The following is a 23652-nucleotide window of genomic DNA, read 5'->3' as shown; positions in this document are numbered from 1 at the left end:
TGCGAGGACAGCGGCCAGCTCTGGTGATACGCGGCTGTGTGTGCCTGCGAGCCCACAGTGAAGGAGACAGTCAAGGGGACCCGATGAGGACAGAGATATATAGGTATCAGCGACAGGTGGCGCTCTTTGACCGGCTATGCAGAACAGGGAACTCAGAATCATCCCTGCGCCCCCTGCAGTCCACAGACCCGCAGTGCAGCACAGGGATTGGAAAGCTGACGGTTCAGCCAAAAACTAAAGCGAAACTAAAGCTGGCGAATTAAATCAATAAAAAGGTGTTTGGAAAAACAGCAGCAACATCACTGTGCACATTGACCTCCAGAAAATACACTTACTGCTGTGGAAGTACAGGGTGAAATTAATTTACTTACCAAGCAAAACAGGCAAATGCCCCAGCGGGTACACACCTCCATGGGGACCAGTGGAGGTGTTTACCTTGTGGAAATTTGTATAGTTTAATTTAATTGGAGGGGCCTTATGGCAACTGTTTTCCAATCTATTCCCACAGACAGGCAACCTGGGCTAAAAAAAAACAAAAAACTTCAATACATTATTATTATTATTATTATTTTCAGTTTTTCACAAGTCCAAAAACAGGGAATCACTGGGCTTAAAGAGCATTTTTGATCCAAGGGCCACACAAAGGGTTACAATCATTCAGTATATTGAATATGTATATTCAGCTGGATTGGAAACCAGTGTAATCTAATCTGATTGTTTTTGGATTACCTTTAAATAAAAAATGAAATGATGTAATTTTTTAGAAAGATGTTTTTACTGTGAATAAATGCATTTTGTACATTCAGCTTGTGCAACTGACCTGATCAAACAGCCTTTCAAAAACAGTGCTTACACAAAGTACTGGTATATTGTGTGTTTTCTGTGCATGTTTATGCTCATTATTGCAGTACTTTTTACTTGCAGTACCCTATGGAAGGCTTTGCTCTCGGGACCCAAGAGAGCAATCATTTAAAGAATTGTTCTTTCACTTGGAGTGTAAATAAAAAGGAACAAAATCTCCAGTACAAACAAATGTTAGATCACCATGAAAATAGCTAGCACGCTAATAACACGAGAGACGTTTTTGGGATAAAGTAGAACATATTCATATGAGAATTAGTCCTTTCAATTTTTAAACAGACAATTAAAAAAATAATCTAATCTCACATTTTAAAATGTAATCTGGGGTAATTAAAGTTTAATAGTTTTACAATCTGGTACATAATTTTGTATACAAGGAAAACATAAGCTGATGAGTACCTGTAAGGCTGAAACTGCTTACAATGAATATGGAAGTTACCTTAACCCTTGTATGGTGTTCGGGTCTGTGAGACCCGTTTTCAGTTTTTTTCAAAAGAAAAATTAAACAATTATTTTTTCAATCTGAAATTCATTGGCTTTGGCTTATTTTCTGTGAAGAACATAAATCCGAACTAATTTTCAATGACCTCATACTGTACCTCCCCCCACGCATTTACATTACATACAAGGTGTTCGGGTCCACTGGACCCAGGTCTAATAAAAGTGTTGAAAGTGTAGGTCCTGTGTTCCCACACTCTGTCTTCCTCCTTTCTGGTGCTGCTGATAGTGTTTTCTTCCCCTCCTGCTCCCACACAAAGTTGCAGCATTGTTGTCTGCTCTTACATTCCCACACATTTTACCCTCTTTCTTGAGGGATCCAAATTTTATTTTCTCATACCCTGTCCCACCTGCAAATTAGGGGCATAATACTATAAATAAGACTTTGCCAGTGTGGTTCTTTATCACAACTGATCAAGATGGCAAAAGATTATCTGCTGCGAGGGCCATGCAATTGATTTTGGAAGAGAGAGGAGCTTTGGATGATGTTGACAAAGAGGTTTCAGAATATTTCACATTTCTGAAAATTCAGAGTCTGACAGTGACTTTGAAGAAGACGATGAGGTTGAGCACCATTTAGTAACAAAACAAAGACGAGTACCCCATCTGCAGCCAGCTCCAGGACCAGAACAAGCCCACCAGACAGCAAGTGAAGAAATATGGATGTCAATAACTGGTGAAACTGAATGGTCTTCTTGCCCAAGAAATGAGCCACCCTGCAGAGCTGTTACTGTGATAAGCCAGGGCCAACACGGCTGGCAGTTACTCATGTGTAGGACATCAAGTCTTCATTTGAGCTTTTCATCCCAGATTCCATCCAGAAAATTATTCTGGATTTCAGTAATCTAGAAGGAAGGTGTGTTTTTGGAGAGAGGTGGAAGGAGATCTAAGAACCCCAAAGGCCTACTTTGGGGTTCTTATCCTTGCAGGAGTTTTGAGGTCCAAAGGGGAATCCACAGAATCCCCGTGAGATGCAGAAACCGGCAAGAACCTTTCCGTGCATCAATGTCTCTGGAAAACTTCCACAAAATTTCCAGGATTATCCGATTTGATAACCGAGACAACAGACCAGCTCGACGGCAGAGAGACAAGCTAGCTGTCATCAGGACAGTGTGGGATAAGTGTGTGCACTACCTCCCCCTGTTTTACAACCCTGGGCTTAATGTCACCATTGATGAGCAGCTGATCCCATTTAGTTGTGAAACATATTGCTTCACGTGTAAATGTGTTGTGTCTTTCCACTCACTCCACTTGATTATAACTGATTTATTTTTTTTATAACATTTAAAAAAAAACGAGAAGCATATTAATTCATAAATGTGATCTAACAAAGGTAAAGGGAAAAAATTTACCATGTTTGCTGTTCATATGGCTTGTAATTGGGATGAAGTAAACATCTGATGAGTAATTTAACAAAAAATTGTTTGATAGTGTTAATTTGGAAAGCCAAAACTCTGGCGGGTCCACCAGACCCATGAACACTGGCTGAGTAACAAAAATATGAACACCACACAAGGGTTAAATATGTTCTAGTGTAGGTAAATGTAGTTTAACATTTTTTATTGGTGAGCTTAGTTTTCATTCAGTAATTCTTCACTATCCTATCAATATATTTGGTATTTGACTGTACAGAAAGAAAAACTCTAAAAATCATAATAAATAAATGGACAATCAATATGTGTCTTGATAACTACAGTATACATTATTACTCAGTTGAAACAATTAAAAAAGGTGCCCTCTGACTTACCCATTCATGACTTATGCATTTTCTGTGTGTTGGATCCCATTTTGTTCTAAATTCGTGTCAATTCATATGCAAAAAGCCCACCAGTCAAAAAACTGAAAGAACTGTGGTCTTGTATGTGGAAGTCAGGAGAGGCGCTAAAGTATGTGAGGGTGGTGCAGGACATGTATGGAGACAGTGAGTGTCCTGTGCAGTAGTAATAACAGATGTGGTCAAGTAGGAGTCTCAGTACATTATGTTTGCAAATGACACTGTGATCTGTAGTGAGAGTAGGGAGCAGGTGGAAGAGAACTGGGAGAGGTATAGGTACTGGAGAGAAGATGACTGAAAGTCAGTAGAAGCAAGACTGAATACATGTGTGTGAACAGGAGGGAGTCAGGTGGAAATCTGAACGTGCATGAAGGTAAATGACAACCATCCAAAGCAATAGACAGCACAAGAGAGTCGAAGAAGAGAGTGCAGACAGGGTGGAGTGGGTGGAGTGGGTGGAGACGAGTGTCAGGGGTGATTTGTGACAGAAGGGTAGTAGCAAGAGTGAAAGAAGTTTTACAATATGGTAGTGAGACCTATGATGTTTGGTTTGGAGACTGGGAGGCTAACAAAAAGGCAGGAGGCAGAGCTGGAGGTTAGAGCGTTCAAGATGTTAATGGATGGACAGGATTGGTAATTTGAGTACTTCAGAGGGACATCTCAGGATGAACAATGTGGAGACAAAGTTAGAGAAACAAAGAGGCTGAGATAGTGTGGACATGTGCAGGGGAGAAACAGCGAAGGAGGGCATCCAGAGAGTTTGTGTAACAGATGAGGATTAAAGAGATGTGAAATGAAGGCAGAAATCCAATAAAGGAAGAAGCTGAAAGATACTACTACTACTACTACTAATAATAATCATAATAACGATGATCATGATCGTCATTATGATTATAATTATTGTTGTTGTTCTTTACTAGTGAAATCGCTTAAATTAGAATGTGGGAGAGTTTAAATTGTCATTCTGATTGGAAAATTACTGAAGCAATTAAATGGCAATATATAAATGTTCATCACCAAAAGATTTAAAACCCTGATATTATAATATGTATCAAAATGATTGCCATGTATTAAAATTATTTTAGTAAAAATAATAATGTACAAAATGAAACCAACACGAAAACAAAATAAATAAAAACGAGGAATAATCACAATAAAAATAAAATAGAAAATTAAGAAAAAATTAATAGTTAAAGAAAAACACGTTAAGAGCATAAAAAAACGTAAAAAACCCCCAAAACAAACAAAAACCGTGTAATAATCGGTAATACATGTATTATGAGTTGGCGATGGTCCATATGCTCGAGCGTATTACAGGTGCGCATGCGCAATGGCTGGACTCGCTTGTTTTCCAAGCCTCGCGTCTTCGTGCTTTATCGTCCAGCTCCGGAGCTAGTTGTTGCTTGTCTGAGCGGTGATTGACTATAATGGCGACGCGATTATTCTGAGAGTAGTCTATGGCACCGTCTCTAGGTGATAAAGGATACATGTCGGAGGGTTTTTTCTGCATCGCAGACTATAATAATAAGGACAAGCAACATCGAAAAGGAGCACATTCACTCCAGCCACAGGGAGCCAGGAGAGCTTTATCCTGCTAGCTGCGATAGCTAGCAACTCCGCTCACTAGCCTGCTAAGTTGAAGAGGTGGGATTCAAGTGTGTGGACTGGAGGAGAGGGACTGGCAGTTTTCTGAGTACTGAGATCTATCTGCTCTAGCTGTTGGCTACTTTGGGGTATTAACTTCCTCACTGCCAGAGGCAACACTTGGACGCCACTGGCTCGAGGTTGATGCTAGCTTGTTGTAATAGTTTTTGGGAGAGGATCCAGAATCCTTCTTGGGCAGCTAACTACAGCTACACACAGCTAACAGGCTAGCTTTGTGGATTGTTCCAGTCGCCTTCCTGTTAGGACTTGCTCTCGCTTGCGTTTGGAAACTCTCTACCAGTGCACACATAGTTGGCTAGCAAAGAGTGCTAGCTTGGTAACTTTTAAGGATTGTTGTACCTTTGCGACATCTTTTCTTAAATGACCACCGGCAGGAATAACCGAGCCATGATGGAAGGAGTTGGAGCAAGAGTGGTTCGCGGACCTGACTGGAAGTGGGGGAAGCAGGATGGAGGAGAGGGACATGTCGGCACCGTTAGGAGTTTTGAAAGTCCAGAGGAGGTGGTGGTTGTCTGGGATAACGGGACGGCTGCCAACTACCGTTGTTCTGGAGCTTATGACGTGAGGATATTAGACAGTGCTCCAACAGGTAACTTCACTTCCGCTGCCTGCTTCTGCTCGCACTTTCAGGCTGAGTTTTAGTCTCATGGAAGTGGCTTACAGTGTAACAGAGGGGTGCTCCGTTTGCAAGCTACGGGACTTTTTAAAATGTATTCATTTTTTTTTGGCTTAACTTGGGAGCTTTTTACAGTGTTTCTCAGAAGCAACTTACTTACAAATATTTTAAGAATATATAATAAGATCACCATTTGAGACGAACTGCCCCATTTATATTTATATCCTGTCTGTACACAGGCAGTGAAAGCTTTGTATAGAAGGTATGAAAATAAGTCACTGTCGTAAACATATCATGACTCTGAACTTCACACTGCTTGGATAAACTTTTGTACTAATTATGTAAATGATTAGAAGCATGATGTGGTTTTAAGGACCAATAGCAATACATGTCAATCCAATTACTTCGTTCAGTACACGTCCCATTGACAGACATCCCATATCCGCCCCCTGGTTAGTCACTGGATAAGGAGCAGTTTCCTGCAGTAATTTACACTGTTGATCAACCTGTAAGGACATGCTGAAGGGGAAAAGATTTTAAGGAGCTGTAAAGGAAAAACAAATCCAACTGCCAGTATATTAATAAATCTGTTATCTTGCTCTTTTAATAGTATGAAGAATATGTCTCTTTTTGAACTGATAGCATGCACATTGTTGGTAGCAAGGTGCTGCTAAGTTGTTGCAGTAATATTACCGATGTGTACTGTGCACATTATTATGTTTAAATTACGACTAATTCTGCTCCCTCAGGCATCAAGCATGATGGAACCATGTGTGACACCTGCCGTCAACAGCCCATCATTGGTATTCGCTGGAAATGTGCAGAGTGCACCAATTACGACCTCTGCACAACCTGTTACCATGGAGACAAGCATCACCTGAGACACCGGTTCTACAGGATCACCACCCCAGGCAGCGAGAGGTTAGTTAATATTTATATAAAATTCTAGATTGCCATGTGAACAGAGGCGAAAAATCACATGAGGCAAAAGTGTGTCACATTTTATTCCCTGCTCTCTCATCTGTATGCAGCGATCGGCCCTTTACTACAGCTGTTTTCTAGTGTAATCTAACAATATTTGCTCTTATTGTTCCTCATCGTAGACCCAACAATTATAAAGTAGACATAGAGTAGACAGGTAATCCCTGTATTTCATTGTGATTGGCTGGTCTCCCCCTTTACACACTCTGTGTAGCTGTGTGTGTATGATATTTGTGGGTCTTTTGTGCACCCTGCATTTTAGGCAGACTGTGTCTATCTCTATGCTCCCAGCCCTCAGTTGCCTGGCAACAACTCAGCCTCACCTTAAGATCAGTCAGACCTTTTCAAAAATCATATTAGTGCAGTGTTTCCCATTTAGAGAACATATAATCTTTTTTTTGTCTCCTGGAGGATGCATGCAGCTTCTTTTTCTTGTGTACTAGTAGTTGTCAGTTTAAGTGATTAGTCGACTAGTTTTTACAAATTTATGGTATTGTTTTCACAATTTAAAATATACCTTTAGGCAAAACTATAGAGTTTTTGTCCATTTGATTTCAAAATGTATTTAAGGTTTAATTAAGCACTAGTAATAGAATCAAGTGATTTCCCTTTAGTGCAAGGTCAGATCCCCTTGGGTCTCTATGAAAAAAAACTGCTTGAGATGGTGTCAGCGCATTATAGAGTAATGAAAAATATTTTATAAGTTGGCAAACAAAACAACACACCTGCCAACAACAGTTTGTGATGGTGTTAAGTGGGAAATGTTAGGCGTTTTACTTTTTTGAAGTTTAGACAAAGTATTGCTGCAGAGTTTGTCTTTATTCCATTGAAATGTGATAGTACTGAATTATTATAAAGTATGTTTTGAATTAAGATTTCAGAACTTTTTCAGATTGATTTTTATAGACACATTGTGCACATGAGGAATAGCAGTTTGTTAGGTATTTGACACCTTACATTAAATTAATAAAATAGAAATATACACTTATTATAACTGCTTCAGGATGTGAAAAAATAACATTAGGCATGTGAAATCCAGTGTTTTCACATTATTTAGTTTTCAGAGAGTGACTCTACCACACTTTATATTAGGGCTGTTAGATATAACGATATATATCGGATGACGATATAAAAACATCTATCGTTTCATTTTACGCTGTCGTTTGTTTCGTGGTGTCGCAAAATAAACTGTTTACGGCAATTTTTTCTCATCGTTTTGATGGTCACTGTAGTGGCTATGTTAATTTCTTAAAGTTCTCTCTTTCTCTTATATTTAATGTAACCACACTACAGACGGACAAGCGCCTGTTTTTATGCGTTGTCGTTAGCAACAACGGTGTTAAAACCACCGCATGTCCGCTTTTTTATTTTCCTTATAAACCTTTCACAATAAAGCTCAAGATCCTGTTGAGACTTTTCAAAATAAACTGAATCACGTGAAAGAGTATGCTGAGTGTTTACGGATGAAAAGCAAAAAAGAGCCGTCAGGCTTTTTCCTGCAGCACACTGTGTAATAAATACTCACAAAGAAAACTGCGGTCGTTACAACTTATGTCTAAAAATATATAGTTTCATACATCGTTAAAACACTCGACTCCAGCTACATGACGCCCAGCTGGAAACACTTCACGCAAGTCGAGCTGCCCGAGATTCACAGAATTTACAGAAAATGTTACATTTTTGTGATTTATATCGTTATCTGGACGATAGATGTCTTATATCGGGATATGAGATTTTGGTCATATCACACAGCCCTACTTTATATTGTTATCAGTATTTACCTGAAGTTGATGTTGACAGTCAGATTGAATTGTGTCACTGTGTGCCCCATTGTTTTTGTTTTTGGGCTTTATTGTCTGTTGAAAGCTAATTTTATTGTCTGAAAATACCTTTTAAAAAATTCTAGAGAGATGGGTAAGATCATGTAACTCACAATTTTGGTTTTACTGTAAAGGAAGTGGTAGGATTACAGTAAAGACTCTTCAAGAAGTACTGACACTGTCAGCAACCTTAGCTAATGTTACAAAAACATCTTTTATTTGTCATGAATCCTTCACAAGGAACTGCGTGCATTAAACAGCTGACAGCAGGAGCATATGACATCTGATGCGATCAGTCTTTTCTGTCTTATTCACCAAAATCAAATTAATGTGCCAAATCGCCTGTTTACAGGTGACATGGTTTATGTGGGAAAACGAGTTTTGTTTTTCTATCCTTTATCTGAATTCCTGCTTTGATAAATTTTTCAGAAGTTGAAAGTAGAAACTTTGTTACTAAATAATTCACACACAGGTAAGATCAGGTCAGATTGAAGAAAAGAATTTTACTCTGCCTTGCCCTCTATCAGAGGATCTTTAAGTTTTATAGACTAAGTGCCAACATATGTTTGAGAGCAAAAAAGTGTACCTGAACAGTCTGAGTAATATCCTGCAGGATTTTCCATTGATTTATAGTTTTGTATTTTTTTTTTTAGCGTTAGAGAGGTTTTCTCTGCTATGACAACAAGAACAGAAGAGTTAAAATGGAAGAGAAATTCTCTTCTGGTCTCACCCCGAGCTGCCGGATCACAGTTGCTCATGGGCTGAGCTTAAAGTTATCAGGGGGCTCCTCTCTGTGCTGTAGATGAAGAGTAAGGATGCTTATTTTGTTGGAAGAGTATTTACTTCCTAAATTGCACAACCAGCACTTGACTGTGATTCCACTTATACCGTCAGTACTCTGATGCATCCATTTCAGGCCTATATTAGCTAAACACCGTAGTTTAGTAAATGAACACATGGTCCAACAGCTGGCAGACTTTTCAACTGCATTTCCCCTGAGACAGACATTGCATAATGTACAATGGGTGCTTGAGGACTCCCTGACTCACACTGCTCCTACTGCATGGAGGAGTGTTTTGTTACACCACATTAGATTCTTTCAGTAACTGCTGAGGAGGGAGTGGTTAGAGGCCACAAGCTGTTTGCATTGGTTAGACCTACACTGTCCAGCTGCTGTGCCTACCAAGACTCATATGGTCTTTGATTGTTAGAGCTCTGTCTGAGGTTTTATTTGCCAATATCTATTAATTTGTTTTCCTTATAGCTATGCTGGTGTTTTGAGCATGCCTCAGAGCATTGTAATGGTGTGTTTGAGTACTTCTTACTTTTCATTTGCTGTGCCAAAAATTTAGTGTCTGATTTTGAGTGCATAAAAACTTTTTGTGCTCTAGAGAGCTAATCACTATTCACTGTGACATTGTGTGTTTGTGATTTTAAAAAATACCTGAGAAGATGGTAGTAGGAAGGGCAGCTGTCACAGTGCTGCTGTGGTTAGCCCTGCTGCCTCACAGCTAAAAGGTTCTGGGTTGTTTGGCGCATCACTGTGTGGAGGTTGTATGCTCTCCCTGTGCCTGTGTGGGTTTCCTCTGGGGACTACAGCTTCCTCCCACACTGCAAAAAACATGCATGTTAGTTTGACTGGTAATTCTAAATTGTGTTAAATACATGAAGTTCAGTAAAGCTCTGTTTGAATGCATTTGTGTTTTTGGCTGTAGTGTAAAGTTCCTTGAGTGGTCAGTAAGACTAGAAAATAAAATCAATTCCAGTCCCTTTCTAACTGCTTTAGCTGGGAATTTGCGATGTAACATATGGCGTACCCTACGGGATGCCCTACACACCTCCCTAGAAGTTAACTACACACCAGGTCGATGTGGCCTACAGCTATTGATTCTATCGATTCGTCCTCTACATTTCCAGCTACTTTTTTGTCAAAGTTTAAAAATTTATCAGTGAGAGAATAACAATTATTGTCTCAAAATAAAGAATAATAATCATAGCATCAATATAAGGACTCATAAACGTCAGCAGATTCCTGGAGGGAGATTGCCAAAACTATCGGAATGAATGTGAAGGATTTTACAAAGAAGTGGGGAAATAAGAGCTGGGACCCAGAAGGGAAAAAAGTCCCAGCATTTTATTTATTTCTATTGGATCGCTGGCACTGCGTGTAAAACACCAGGACATGATCACACGGTAAATACTGGCGACAACGTCAAACACTTCCATAGGTTACATTACAGGCTCTACAAAATTGCCAGCAAAAGTCTGTATCCAGCCTAACTGTGACAGAAGTCTTTTGTTTATTATCTTTTACTTCAATCAAACACGAGGTGCTGAGTGACAAAAGAGGATGGTAACAGCGTCCCATGTACGGAAAGTGAAGTTGGACAGAAGGCACACAGTTAAGGAGGAGCTGTGGCTGGATAAATTGTGGCATATAATTTAGTAATTATTGTGCAACAGGCACTTCTCTGCAGTATTTACACATAATTAAAATGCATGTGAGTTGATCTACCTAAACACAGTTGACAGAAACCCTTACGGATGAGTATAGTGCATGTGATTAATGCTTGTCCAAATAAACAATAATGGCCTACATTTATAAAACGTATTTTGTCTTGACAGAGTACTTTTGGAGTCACGTCGCAAGTCAAAGAAAATCACAGCCAGAGGAATCTTTGCTGGTGGTCGGGTTGTGAGAGGAGTCGACTGGCAGTGGGAAGACCAGGATGGAGGGAATGGGAGGAGAGGAAAGGTAAGGGAAGCTGCCAGAAAAATTGGAGTTTCTAACTGTGCCTTTTTTCCCCTTCCCTCCCCAAGCCAAAAGCAAGCAATGTACCAATTTTCTAGAATGGCAAAGCGATGTGCTTTCAGTGCCTACTAACTATTCCTAGCTTTACGGAGAAGGACAGATGAGCAATTTTATTTATAAAATTGCTCATCTGAGAGCTCATCTGGGTCCCAGTCACTTAGAATAATCTTTAACAACCATAGTATTGAAACATTCAATAAAGGTAAACAGTGGTCAACTCAAACATCAATGGTAATAAAAAGACAGGAAATTTGTCTCCACTAAATCCTATTTCACAAGTGAGCTTTGTTTGTTCAGATAAATATGCATGATTATTAATGGGTAGCGTTGAGAAATGCAGGCAAAACTGTCTCTGCCTCATTTTAAAGTTGTACAACTAAAAGGATTATAAATCCTTGGAGGTAATACAGGCCTAGCAAACCTGCCAGAGAAATCTCAAAGATCTTTTTCACAAAAAATCCTAGGCAGGAAAAAACAATCTTACATCCCAGGATATGGTTTGGTTGAAAAACAAAGCACAGTAGCCTGAAACAAAACAGGAAGTTCACTGCTTGACTCAACATGTTAGGAGCGTAACACAAAGAGATCAGTCCATTACTGCTCCTTCTATACTTTTAAGTTTCTGTGGACAGCAAAAGGAAATTTAAAAAGCAAAATTAGAAAACAAGGTGACAATTGATTGTAAAGATTGAGCTGCATTTTCCATAAGAACTGACTTGAACCAAGATGAAACCAAGGCTCACTGCACCAGCATAAGGTGTGACAGCAGGTCTGAGGATTTTATCCTGGTGTGTAACAGCAGTCAGGGTACCGTTAGCTTACATATGGAGATCTGTGGAATCTGCCCGTCGCTGACCCACTGCCAAACCGGTCATACTGGATGATGTTGCAGGCCAGTGTAACATTTGCCTGGGTGTCTCCAGACTCTTTAATGTCGGTCACATGTGCTCGGTGTAAACCTGATCTCATCTGTAGCGAGAACTGGGTGCCTGTGGTGGACCTGTCAGTTCTGATGTTCTCTGGTGAATGCCAGTTGAGTTGCACAGCATGGGCCTGTGAGCACTAAGGTGTCCCAAGGATGCTGGGACACCTTCATATGTCCCGGCGTTATGTGTTTGCGTCACTTGGTCAGAAACGTGCATGTGAATAACCTGCTGGAGATCATTTTGTAGCACTCTGGCAGTGCTTCTTCTGTTCCTCCTCACACAACCAAGCCAATACAGATTCTGTTGCTGGGTTCATGCCCTTCCAGTGCCCAGTCCAGTTCCCCCCATGTAATGGGGGTATTGTTACAGCACTTTTGGATGAGGTATCCTGGAAGAGCTGGACTACCTGTGCTGCAGGTGTTCTCTGATGCTACCTGATGTAACAAGGAAACAAAAAGCAAAGCTAAAGAAAAATAAGTGAGCAGGGTTAAGGAAAGAGTATTATATGTCTGCCATGTTTAAAACTCCATTCTCTACAATGTGATGACTGGGTGTTCCCTTAATGTTTTTTTGAGCAGTGCACATCTACATGTATCCCTTCAGCATTTTTCCAAATGTTTTTTATCAGGAGTCGTGTTGGTGTTATCTCACATCGCAGGTTTTCTGCATGTTGTGCGGGCCTGTTGTGGTAACCACAGTGGGAGGAAGAGGCGTGGATGTGCACAATACGGCCATAATCAAGAGCAGACATAATTGTACAGTTGTCTTCACGAGTAGAAAATGAGAAACAGGATTTGTTTCTATACAAAAATCCAACTTTACCCTTCAATTTAGTTGTCAGGTCCTCCACACAGGACTGGTAATAACCTTGTGTGCGTCACTGAAACGCCTGTTTTCCTCCCCTTAGGTTCACGCTGCTGATTCCTGTTCATCTTTTCTGTGATTATAAACACTTTTTCTTTGCTGCAGGTTATTCTAGCCTTAAATATGTCATTAGAAAGTAATGCGATGTCTGATGAGGTTGAATTTGTTTAGCCCAGTCTATTTAGATTTATGCTCTTGCTGTGCTGTAAAGTGCGTGTATTTTGACTCTGGTCCAGTCCCCAGAGTATTCAATTTAAGAGTCCCTCTAGGCAATTTAAGACTTCATTTTGCTGTGTTATTTAATGGCATATCTCATTACAGTTTTATGATGCTGTAAGCAGTATGCTCTCCAGAAAACCACTATTACATGTCCTCCAGCTTAGATATTCTGTTAGGTTAGCATGAATATTACCTCCTAAGGCCCATTAATCAATTAACACTGGAAGGGGGCTGAACATAATTTAATAGTTTGTTTTCTGTATTTACTTAAGGCACAGCCTTTAATTAAAGAAATAATTTATTCCTCCACAGCATCTCCTCGGCGATATGAAAGCTCTGAGCTGCTTCTGATGAGGAGAGAATTGTCTTGTAAAAATCCTTATTTCTTTCAAAGCAGAATGGATTTTGAAGTCCAATATTCATAGCTTATTGCTTTTTTTCCCTTTTTTTTTTTTTATGCCTGTAACGCATCATTTTAGTTAGCTTACAGCTAAAAGTCATGTTCTCATAACAAATGTATATGTATAGCATTATTGATGGTTTAATCCAGTGAATACTAAATCAAAAAAAGGATCTCTAAAGATGCTGTCGGGGTCTTTAGTGATAGTTTTATCATTACACTGGACCTACAAGCTAGTCAAGAACAGCCTGACTGATTTCCACTCACTCCCCTCTAATTATAAAACTTGGATCCACACACTGAGAAGTTTAGCGCAGCCAGCTACTTGGAGTTTATTAATATTTTAATAGTGCATCACCACAAGAACAAGAACAGCCTTCTCTCTGGGAACGAATGGCACTTGGCGTTATTATATTTATCATGTACAAATATATGTTGTTTTTTTTTAATATCTCTGTGTAAACGAGGGTCTGGTAGTGGTGGGAGTGTCTTTGTAAGGCAGTTTCTTGTATGTTTCCAAAGTGTGTAAAAACAAGCAAGTGGGAACTTGGGACATGGTGTCAGATGACACTTTGTTACAACTGTGTAATGGTGCTTTAATATCAGTGTACTGATGCTCAGGGATTTATAGAGATTTAAAAATAAATAACTCCAATAAGAAAAGCAACAAAACATGATACTTGGTTTTTTTCTTTAGTTAAAACCTCACTCGTGTTTTTTTATAAATGTGCTTTGTCTGCACTTTGGCTAAACGACGCCTATTTTTTCTTTCTTTTTAAACAAACACTATTTGTTTATTTGTTTTCATTAAAATACCCTTGGAGGTTGCACAGGTCTAAATAACTGTGGAAACAATAAAAGGTTTAGCATTGACTGTGAAAATGCAAATTCAGGAAGAACAAAATCATAATCTAATTGTGACCCAACACATCAACGCCTAATTGGGTTTGTGCTTGATTAGTCCCACCCCTAATATTTCTTAGTGTTTAGGGAATAAACTTTCCTTTAAAAACTCAGTAAATCGACAACTTGCAGAGAATGTGAAACAACGTAGTACTGGGCAAGAGTCTTGGGGAGATTCACATTACCCTTTAGTTGATACACTTTACTGAAGCCTCATCAGAAATAATCTCATTGGAAGGGTGGCTGTCAAGAAGCCATTCTTAAGTAGGGGAAACAGGAAGAAGAGGCTGAGGTATGCCAAATTAAACAAGAACTAGATTGCAAATCAGAGGGAACAGATCTCATGGAGTTATGAATCCAAATTTTAAGTCTTTGGTTCAAGTTGTCTACAGCCGTCTGTAAAACACGGTGGAGGCTCTGTCAAGGTTTGGGACTCTCTTTCAACCCACTGTGCACTACCATCTGCAAAGCAACATATTGGCAATGGCTTCATTTTTCAGCAGCAAAAACATACTTGCTTAGAAAAACACTCAGAGGAACACTTTCAGTAATGGATGGGCCTCCTCAGAGCCTGGACCTCCATATTATTAGAGCAGTGTGGGCTCATCTTGACAAAGAACTGAGCAAAAGGGAGCCAAAACCCAGAGAAGAGCTTTGGTGTTTTACAAACCTTTGCTGTATATTCCTTGTATGTTTGCTCTTTTATTTTCATGTAATTCAGATTAAAACACCCTGCTTTTAATGTGTCCTCTGCTGTTTCTCATCTTCTCCCTCCTCTCTCTACAGGTAACAGAGATCCAGGACTGGAGTGCGGCCAGCCCTCACAGCGCTGCCTACGTACTGTGGGACAACGGGGCCAAGAACCTGTACAGAGTTGGCTTTGAGGGAATGGTGAGCAAACTTCTAGTATGAACCTCATGCTCACTAACTCCCTCACACAGACGGATTCACACAAAAGATCAGCTGTCAGTTGGCTTTTGTATCTAACCGTGGAGCTGAGGCTCTTTCTTTTACTGCCAGGCCTTTGTGAGAGACACGCAGCCAGCGTGAGTACGGCACTATTGTCCAGGCAGCTGGAAGGGGGAGGTATCTGCATGATAAAGGCAATCTGTTCCTTCTGCTTTATAAGGGGACACGGTGAACATGGCGGTCAACTTTAGAAAGGGGGGACATTCTCCTGGGGATGTCATGGGCTCAGCTACACACGCGTTCCAGATGAAAAGCGTGTCCTTCATTGGTGCAGACTGCCTCTTGCTTTTTATGAAAGCGGCCAATCGGGTTTCTCAGTTGCATAACAGATTTGTCCTTTGTTATTCTAATAGATTGAAAGGAAGGTAGGTGGCATCTGCCTTTGGATTAAGTAAATCATGGATTAGACCCCCGTATTGACGGTTTTATTTCGGCTTTATTTTATGAAGATCGGATAAATCCTTCAAAGGAATAAAAAAGAATTGCAGCTTACTGTATTTTCCAAACGCAGCGTGAGAGGCCAAAGCGTTTCCTCTGTTGCGATGCCTGCTTCATGTGCACAGTACTATAAGATCAAACACATCCCGCTGGATATGCAGTCTAAGAGACAGTTATTAATTTACTGAGACGTGTTGCAGTCATGACTTTGGCGATCCATCAGTTCAGAGGAGCGTTTGCACTGTCTTATGATGATCTCTGCCCTCTAACTCTGCTACAGTGGCTGCACATCTGAGTCATCACAAATGATATGATGCTTTCTCCGTGTAGCAGTATAGTGTTTCAGTTTCCTGCCATATACCATGTTGCTTAGGGCACTGATATTGTGGGTATTGTAGGCAACTGATGTGCCTCTGCAACTAAAGTGCATAAATTCTCAGTGTCATTATCCATCACTATTCCCCTCTAATGGAATTACCTTGGTTAATTATGTAACCCGTTCCATCTTTTTTTCCCCTTTTAGTCGGACCTCAAATGTGTCCAGGATGCCAAAGGAGGGACATTTTACAGAGACCACTGTCCGGTTTTAGGTAAGCAAGCCGGTGATATATGTCTGCGTCGTTATTGCACCAATTTGTTCACCTAGCGTGCTGGTGCAGTGAATTCAAGGACATTCGAGGAGTTTTTCTTGTAGTAAAGTCTGTGTGGCCACTAGATGTCAGCACTACATAGTCACATGGCTCCAAAACCAGGTATAGACTCAGGTCATGCAGTTACAGTGTTCAGGTACTCGTGGAATAAATTGTCTTTCTGGGTTTAAAACTGCAACAAATTTTGATGTGTAGTATATACAATCACTCTGCAGTGCTGCCTCTCTTCAGGGCAACTCGTGCAAATCACATTTTTAATAAATCTAACGTTACTTTAATCGTCTCAGGTGAACAGAATGGCAACAGAAATCCTGGTGGCCTTCAGATTGGGGACCTGGTAAACATTGATCTGGATCTCGAGATTGTACAGTCCCTCCAGCATGGGCACGGAGGGTGGACTGACGGCATGTTTGAGACGCTCACCACCACCGGCACAGTGTGCGGCATCGATGAGGATCACGACATTGTGGTTCAGTACCCCAGCGGGAACAGGTGCAGCGCTTGACATGGAGGCTCGGAATAATTGATTTACTTATTTTTTAGTATTTGACTACTAAAAAACATATTTCTTAGTTTTAGATAACCCCTTCCACTTAAGGTCATTCAGAAGCAGCAAAACACTTCTCAGCACATCTTCACCGTAGGATGTAATTATGCTTTTTAACACTCGAGAGAAGAGACTCTCAATAAATTAGCAGTCAATTTCTAGTGAAATGCATAATTAAAGTGGATTTTCTGTGAATGTAAAAGCACTTTGTCGCTTCTAGTGTTTATTAAATGTTCTCAACATGCTCTTTGATAGTGATCATAGATATACCTCGATCAAGTTCTTTTGGGAGTCGTTTAATATTGGGCATGTGGACCAGTAATGTAAAAGCGGTCTAAATTTAGCCCACTTTATTTTTATTACGTTGATGATCTTAAATTATTCAAATGCTGTGAAGATAATTACTGGGGAGAAGACCTTTCAGACTTCTGCTCTGTTGGAGGTATAGATGTGCTTTCTCTGCTTTTTTTTTTTTTTTTTTTTTGCAGTTTAATTACACAGTGAGGCTTATATCACTCTGTAACACGTTTGCCTAACACACGAACAAGAGGAACAGACCCTCAGAGGGGTTGCATCAGGAAGGGCATCCGGTGTAAAATGTGGGCTAAATTCAATATGCAGATACATCCGCTGTGACTATCCCTTGTGGGTAAGGGAGTAGCTGAAAGAAGCTTGTTACAGAGTGATACTTCCTTGCTTCACATACCATCTTTGAATGAGTCCTGACTGATTCTTAAAAAGCAAAGTCAATAACAGCAATTTTTTTTTTTTACTATAGGTTTTTTTTGCATTCATTAATATTGCCTAGAATTATGTTGTTGAAATAAATCCAAATTAAATAATGTTGTAAATTAAAGTTCCTAGCTAGACAATTCATGCACCATTTTTGTTTCACCAAAGCAAAAAAAAGAAAAAAGTTTGCCCCTTTCTTTCTTTTTTTTTTATTTTTATTTTTATTTTTTGCAAGCTTTGTGTCAGAAATCAAACATCAGTGAAGCCTGAACACTTTATGCTCTCACATTCACGTCTGGGGAGAAATGCTTGCATTAATTCAGAAGAAATGCTCCCATTTTGCCCATTTATTGGTGCCTTATTATTTATTGCTCCAGCGTAGCTTGCTCAAATTCTATACCTCACATCAGCTATCACAGTTTAGGGGAGCTAGTCGGTGTTGCTTGAATGCATCGCTCTCTCTGTCCTCAGATGGACGTTCAACCCAGCAGTGCTGACAAAGGCTAACGTAGTGCGCAGTGGCGAAGTCGCAGCTGGTGCAGAGGGAGGCACTTCCCAGTTCCATGTGGGAGACCTGGTCCAGATCTGCTACGACATTGACCGCATCAAGTTACTACAAAGAGGCCATGGAGAATGGGCTGAGGCGATGCTGCCTGTAAGAGTTGAATAGATTTTCACACTGATTTGTGCAGAGTTGATCGCACTCACAGTCACGTTGAGGCTGTTACATTAATAGAAACAGGAAATAAATGTGGACATGTTTAAATAAATTTTTTATGGTTAAGGATTTGCTGGGGGAAAAAATTAAATTTATTTAATAAATGTGTATAGATAAATAAAATTTTTCTACAAAGAGGGACATGTAATGAAATTATTCATTGTAGCTACATTTGTCTTAGTTACTACAAGACTTTACACGCAGCATTGTGTAAAATCTATGGATGCTTTGCTGCCAGTTCTTTTAAAAAAATCTTCTCTCAGTCTTAACATGACTTTATTCTTCCCGTATTATGAAGTTTATTCATCGCTGCCCAGCATGCCGTGGGTTATGTAACGCCAGTCTACTCCAATATGCCACTTGTCCCTGCCAAACTGGCCCCCCTCAGCAGCTAATGAGCCTTAAAACTCTGAGATGGGTTGTAGCTTTGATCACTAACCATGGCTGTTTGCTGCCTGCTGCCGCTTCTGCTGCAGCAGTCCCCGTTATTGATGACATCCTCCAGGACAGCCCCAGACCCGGCTCAACACACTCAAAGTGCCTCTTTCCCTTATAGCCGGGATCGAGATGATATAATTCAAAATTGGAATGCGTTATACTCTGTCCTCTCCAAATTGCCTGTATAGATGAAAAATGGTCTAGCAAGTAGAAGGGTCTTTCTTTTATATCCATCTTCTTTCTTGTGCAAGTGAGTACACTCTGAATAATAAGAACATTGCTCAAACATCTCTCATACCTTGTTTTTTTTCTGTCAGTGTTTTATTTTATAATAAGCTGCTCTGTGTAGGATGCTGGCTTTTTGAGCTGCTGTGCTTTCCACATTATCCTTTCCCTCGCAGCTCTACTTTCCTCACTGCAGTCCCTCTTCATCTGTCCTCTGCCACTTACAGACTGTGTTACACAGGACGTAGCCCAAAGACAATAAGCCTTCATATACTAATGAGTTTGTCACAACATTTCTAAACAGACCCTGGGCAAGGTAGGCCGTGTGCAGCAGATCTACTCTGACAGTGACCTTAAGGTCGAGGTTTGTGGGACATCTTGGACGTACAACCCTGCTGCCGTCACCAAGATCGCCCCTTCCGGCTCCGCTGTCAGCAACGCCTCTGGAGGTATGTGCGAACATGCACCGCTAACTCAGAGAGAGCATCATTTTTAGTTTTTTGTCCTCGTTGCTTCATTGCTCTCTGTTATCTGGCACCTACATGCTATCAATCTCTGATGTTTTCCGCTCGCTTGTCCAGAACGCCTGTCTCAGTTATTGAAGAAACTATTTGAGACACAAGAGTCTGGGGACATCAATGAGGAGCTGGTCAAGGCAGCAGCCAATGGAGACTTGGCCAAAGTGGAGGACATTCTTAAGAGACCTGATGTGGATGTGAGTGCTCCAGCATTTTGATGTTTTGATATAAGGAACTGTTGAAGTTCTAGATGACTTTTTGATGAATGATTCTACCATTAAACCTATGCAGAAGATATAGGTACATTTATAATTGGAGCTGGAATACCCCTGGCTGTGCTTGGCTCTTCTCTCAGTATATTGAGGAGGCTATATTGAGGAGAGTCTCCCAGGAAACCTCTCAAAGATCCTCCCACCCCTGCACCTCTCTCAATCTGAAAGGCATTAAGGCTGGGCCCAAAGGAGGCACCGATGAGCACTGGTGTGCACTGCAGCACAGAGCCTGATTCACTCTCAGAATCAAGTGGAGATCTACAAACCCCACACGGTTGTAGATTTTGTTCTTACTCAGGCAGCAGGACAGAAATCTGTGCCTTCTATAGGTCTAGAAAAAAGATTACGTCAGTCTGCCATGCCGTCTTCACTTTAGAGAAAGGGAGACTGAATGAGTGTGTGTGTGTGTGTGTGTGTGTCATTGGTGAGTGCTGGCCAGATGCCCCGTTGCCTTTCAGTGGAATTATTTGCTTAAAGCTGAGCACACTGAGGCTGGCCAAGTGATTTGGCTGCCAGGACAAGAGACGTCTCGAGACTCCCAAAGGAGTTCACATTAATATTTATGCTCTGAGTTTTTGCAGTGCTGCAGTTGGTGATGAAACTTGCTCACACAACTGTGGATGCACATGTACAACATCCAAATATTTAAAACACACCCTCACCAGTCTCATCACCATGTGTTTGGCAGCTCTAAACATTAAACAGCACGCTGACACGCGGCCGTATTCTGAGTGACTCTTGATGTGTTTTTCCAGGTGAACGGGCAGTGTGCTGGACACACCGCTATGCAGGCAGCCAGTCAGAACGGTCACGTGGATGTCCTAAAGCTGCTTCTTAAACACAATGTGGACCTGGAGGCTGAGGTTTGTCTAATTAGAAAAAATAACCTGTCTCTGATGTGTGCTTCTTCTTATCACGAACACATCTCAGCTTTCTTTTATATTGCACTTCGCACCAGATTTCACACAATACTGAGTCATTATTTGGATGTGTCACTGTTCCCAGGATAAAGATGGAGACCGAGCAGTGCACCACGCAGCTTTTGGTGATGAAGGCTCTGTCATTGAAGTGCTGCACAGGGGCGGTGCAGACCTGAATGCCAGGAACAAACGAAGGCAGACTCCATTACACATAGCTGTCAACAAGGGCCATCTACAGGTGGTTAAAACCCTTTTGGACTTCGGCTGCCACCCTAGCCTTCAGGTATGTATCGCTTGACTTATTTACCTTTAAGAAAATACTTCATGGCATAGCTTAGTTGCTTACTTCCCCCGATTTTGTCATTGTACACGTATAACTGAACTGTGGGTGCTGCTGTGAAAGATATATAAAAAGATATATAAATGACAAAACAAGAGGATAAAAAGCAAACACTGTGTCAAAGCATACAATAAAAAAACACAATAAGGGAGCAAAGGTATAAACATTAAGTTACAAAGTGGCTTGAGTGTTGTGCGAAAGACTTCAGTAAAGGCGCAGGACGTCCTACAGAAATTTCCACATTGTATACAACAAAACAGCAACAGTGTGGCGTTCACAGATGGCACGCAGAGCTTTCTACCTGTCAAAAAGGGAGTTTTTCCTTCCTGCTGTTGCCAAGTGCTTGATAGGAGTTGTCTGATTGTTGGTGTTTTTTCTGTATTATTTTAGGGTATTTACCTACCATAAAAAGTGCCTTGAGGCGACTATTGTTGTGATGTGGTGCTATATAAATAAATTTGAATAGAATAAGCTGCTTTTGAAGTACATTGTAACACTTGAGGGGTCATTGTAGACCTGACTTGTAATTACGTTATTTAAACAGCAGTCCTTAACATAAGGTTTCCCCTTCAGGATTCAGAGGGTGACACACCTCTTCACGATGCCATTAGTAAGAAGAGAGATGATATGCTGTCAGTGCTGCTGGAGGCGGGTGCTGACGTCACCATCACCAACAACAACGGGTTCAATGCTTTGCATCACGCCGCCCTGAGAGGAAACCCCAGGTGTGTGACATGTTCGGTTTGGCAACTATGACGAATGAAGGCTTGTTTCAGTGGAATCTGCCGATGCAGATTTCAGTTAATAACGGTTTCATATGCTCAGTGGAACCAAAATTAGAGACATGTGCATAGCTTATGTCCACACACTAAATTAACCACATTTGATTGATTCATTTGTTGATTCTCAAATTCCAGAGATTAACAGGAAAGTCCCACAGAGAATTGCCTCAGTGAGAACTTTATGAATATGAATAAAGTGATTAAACGCCATATTGAACCCACACTGTGCGATATACCAAATATCTTGAAGTGTCTGTGTGGTGTACAAATCACATTTTAGTTGGTCTCCCTGCCCCAGAAATAGTGATGAGATGGTCTCAGTATATGAGTTGTTTTTTTGTTTATTTATCCTGGTGATTTAACCGTCTTGTTTCTGGCCTGGCCATTTAATAAACAAAAATGTCTGTGAATTTGTTATATGTAGGAAAAACCCTGGATATATTATTCACACTTTCCTGCATGAGATTAAATTTGATGTGTCATCAAACAGGAAGAGAGGATTAATTTCAATCTAATGAACCCACACAATGCACAGAATTATTTAAAACTACAACAAGTAGGGTTTATATTTTGCTTGTTAGCAGCTAGAAGACAGAGAGCCAGGCAGAATCATTCATTATCCTCCTCTTGATGAAGGATTTGGGCTCACCACCCTACAGGAATATAGTTGTACTTAGTATAGGTCCAATAACTGTTACACTTCTTTAACTGAGTCCTTCTGTTGTCTAGATGAGGACAGTCATGGGTTAATTTAATGTGGTACTGCAGTATCTCAAAGGCAATTACCAATTTCATGCTGAAATCTGCTTCCACTGAATCCGCTGCTTTTTTTTGTTTAAGTTGAAAACACTTTAAAAGAAATTAAAAGAAAAGTTATCCTCCTGTAAGCTCTACTTTGGTATCTCAGTTATATTGACTATTTAATTTAAAGAACTGTAGGCGTATCTATCTTTCAAAAGGATGCTGTGGTCTCCTGTGTTGACTGTTATATTGGTACAGCTAAAAACCTGGAGCGTTTGTGTTTGTTTGCACACTGTTTTGCTATTCCACGATTGTGTGTGTCGTGTGTGGAGTGGCTTGCAGTGCAGCGGCAGCACTTCGTCTTGTCCTTGTCGGTGCTGTTCCCGGCCAGCAGGTTGCTTTTCCAGTCTTTATCTGTTTTATTCTGCTCTCTAAGCCATGAGCATATTAAAGATGGCTCTGAGCAATGACTGTCTGTATCAGGTTTATCATCCACCTCTTAAGGTGATGGAAATTGATGTTTCATCGCCACGGTAAAGGGAGTGGAGCAGTTTCTAGAAAAGTTAACATCTGCTTTCCGCTGTGAGTGCTTCAGGTGTGTGTTTCCGCATGAGCGTGGTTATCCCAGGCTAAATGTCATTCCCCTTCGTTGGCATTTATTCCTTTGGCACTAGGACAAATGGAATTAAGGTCACAGGGCTGTGGAACACCTGTCAAAGGTCACAGGCCTGGTCCAGCCCCTCCACATCTGGTACCCTGTAGGTCAGATTATCTAAAGCCAGTGCCTGTTTCTAACATTGATTAATTTCAGATTGAAAAAACCTCCTAAAAATCACTTTATTAATACAGAAAACTGCATTTGTCAAGGCTAAAATCTGTCCTTGTTCAAATATATTGGCAAATTTTAAATATTATAAGGATCTTACAGCTTGTGGGGCTATGTTTTATTTTTTTTCAAGCCAGCAAATACTCAGAATAATATCAGCTATAACAGCAGTTTTATATTTATATATTTATATATAT

General features: G+C 40.5%; 1 protein-coding gene across 5 annotated transcripts in view; it reads left to right on the top strand.

Moving 5' to 3' along the window:
- The first annotated feature begins 4480 nt into the window (after positions 1 to 4480).
- mib1 (MIB E3 ubiquitin protein ligase 1) overlaps positions 4481 to 23652 on the top strand; it is a 57248-nt gene continuing 38076 nt past the window's right edge. For all 5 annotated transcript variants that reach the window (XM_005742579.1, XM_005742577.1, XM_005742576.1 and 2 more), the window contains exons 1-12: positions 4481 to 5387; positions 6164 to 6335; positions 10841 to 10970; positions 15126 to 15230; positions 16270 to 16336; positions 16684 to 16888; positions 18147 to 18330; positions 19361 to 19505; positions 19638 to 19771; positions 20602 to 20709; positions 20852 to 21049; positions 21680 to 21831. In XM_005742579.1, coding sequence (XP_005742636.1) covers positions 5159 to 5387; positions 6164 to 6335; positions 10841 to 10970; positions 15126 to 15230; positions 16270 to 16336; positions 16684 to 16888; positions 18147 to 18330; positions 19361 to 19505; positions 19638 to 19771; positions 20602 to 20709; positions 20852 to 21049; positions 21680 to 21831 — 1829 coding nt within the window. In that variant the 5' untranslated portion in view covers positions 4481 to 5158. The remainder of the gene's footprint in view (positions 5388 to 6163; positions 6336 to 10840; positions 10971 to 15125; positions 15231 to 16269; positions 16337 to 16683; positions 16889 to 18146; positions 18331 to 19360; positions 19506 to 19637; positions 19772 to 20601; positions 20710 to 20851; positions 21050 to 21679; positions 21832 to 23652) is intronic.

Source organism: Pundamilia nyererei, unplaced genomic scaffold (assembly GCF_000239375.1).
Source record: "Pundamilia nyererei isolate P.nyererei 1_Seehausen unplaced genomic scaffold, PunNye1.0 scaffold00121, whole genome shotgun sequence".
In the NCBI taxonomy this organism is placed as follows: Eukaryota; Metazoa; Chordata; class Actinopteri; order Cichliformes; family Cichlidae; genus Pundamilia; species Pundamilia nyererei.
Note: the sequence above shows the minus strand (reverse complement) of the source record. Positions and strands in the feature narration are given on the sequence as shown.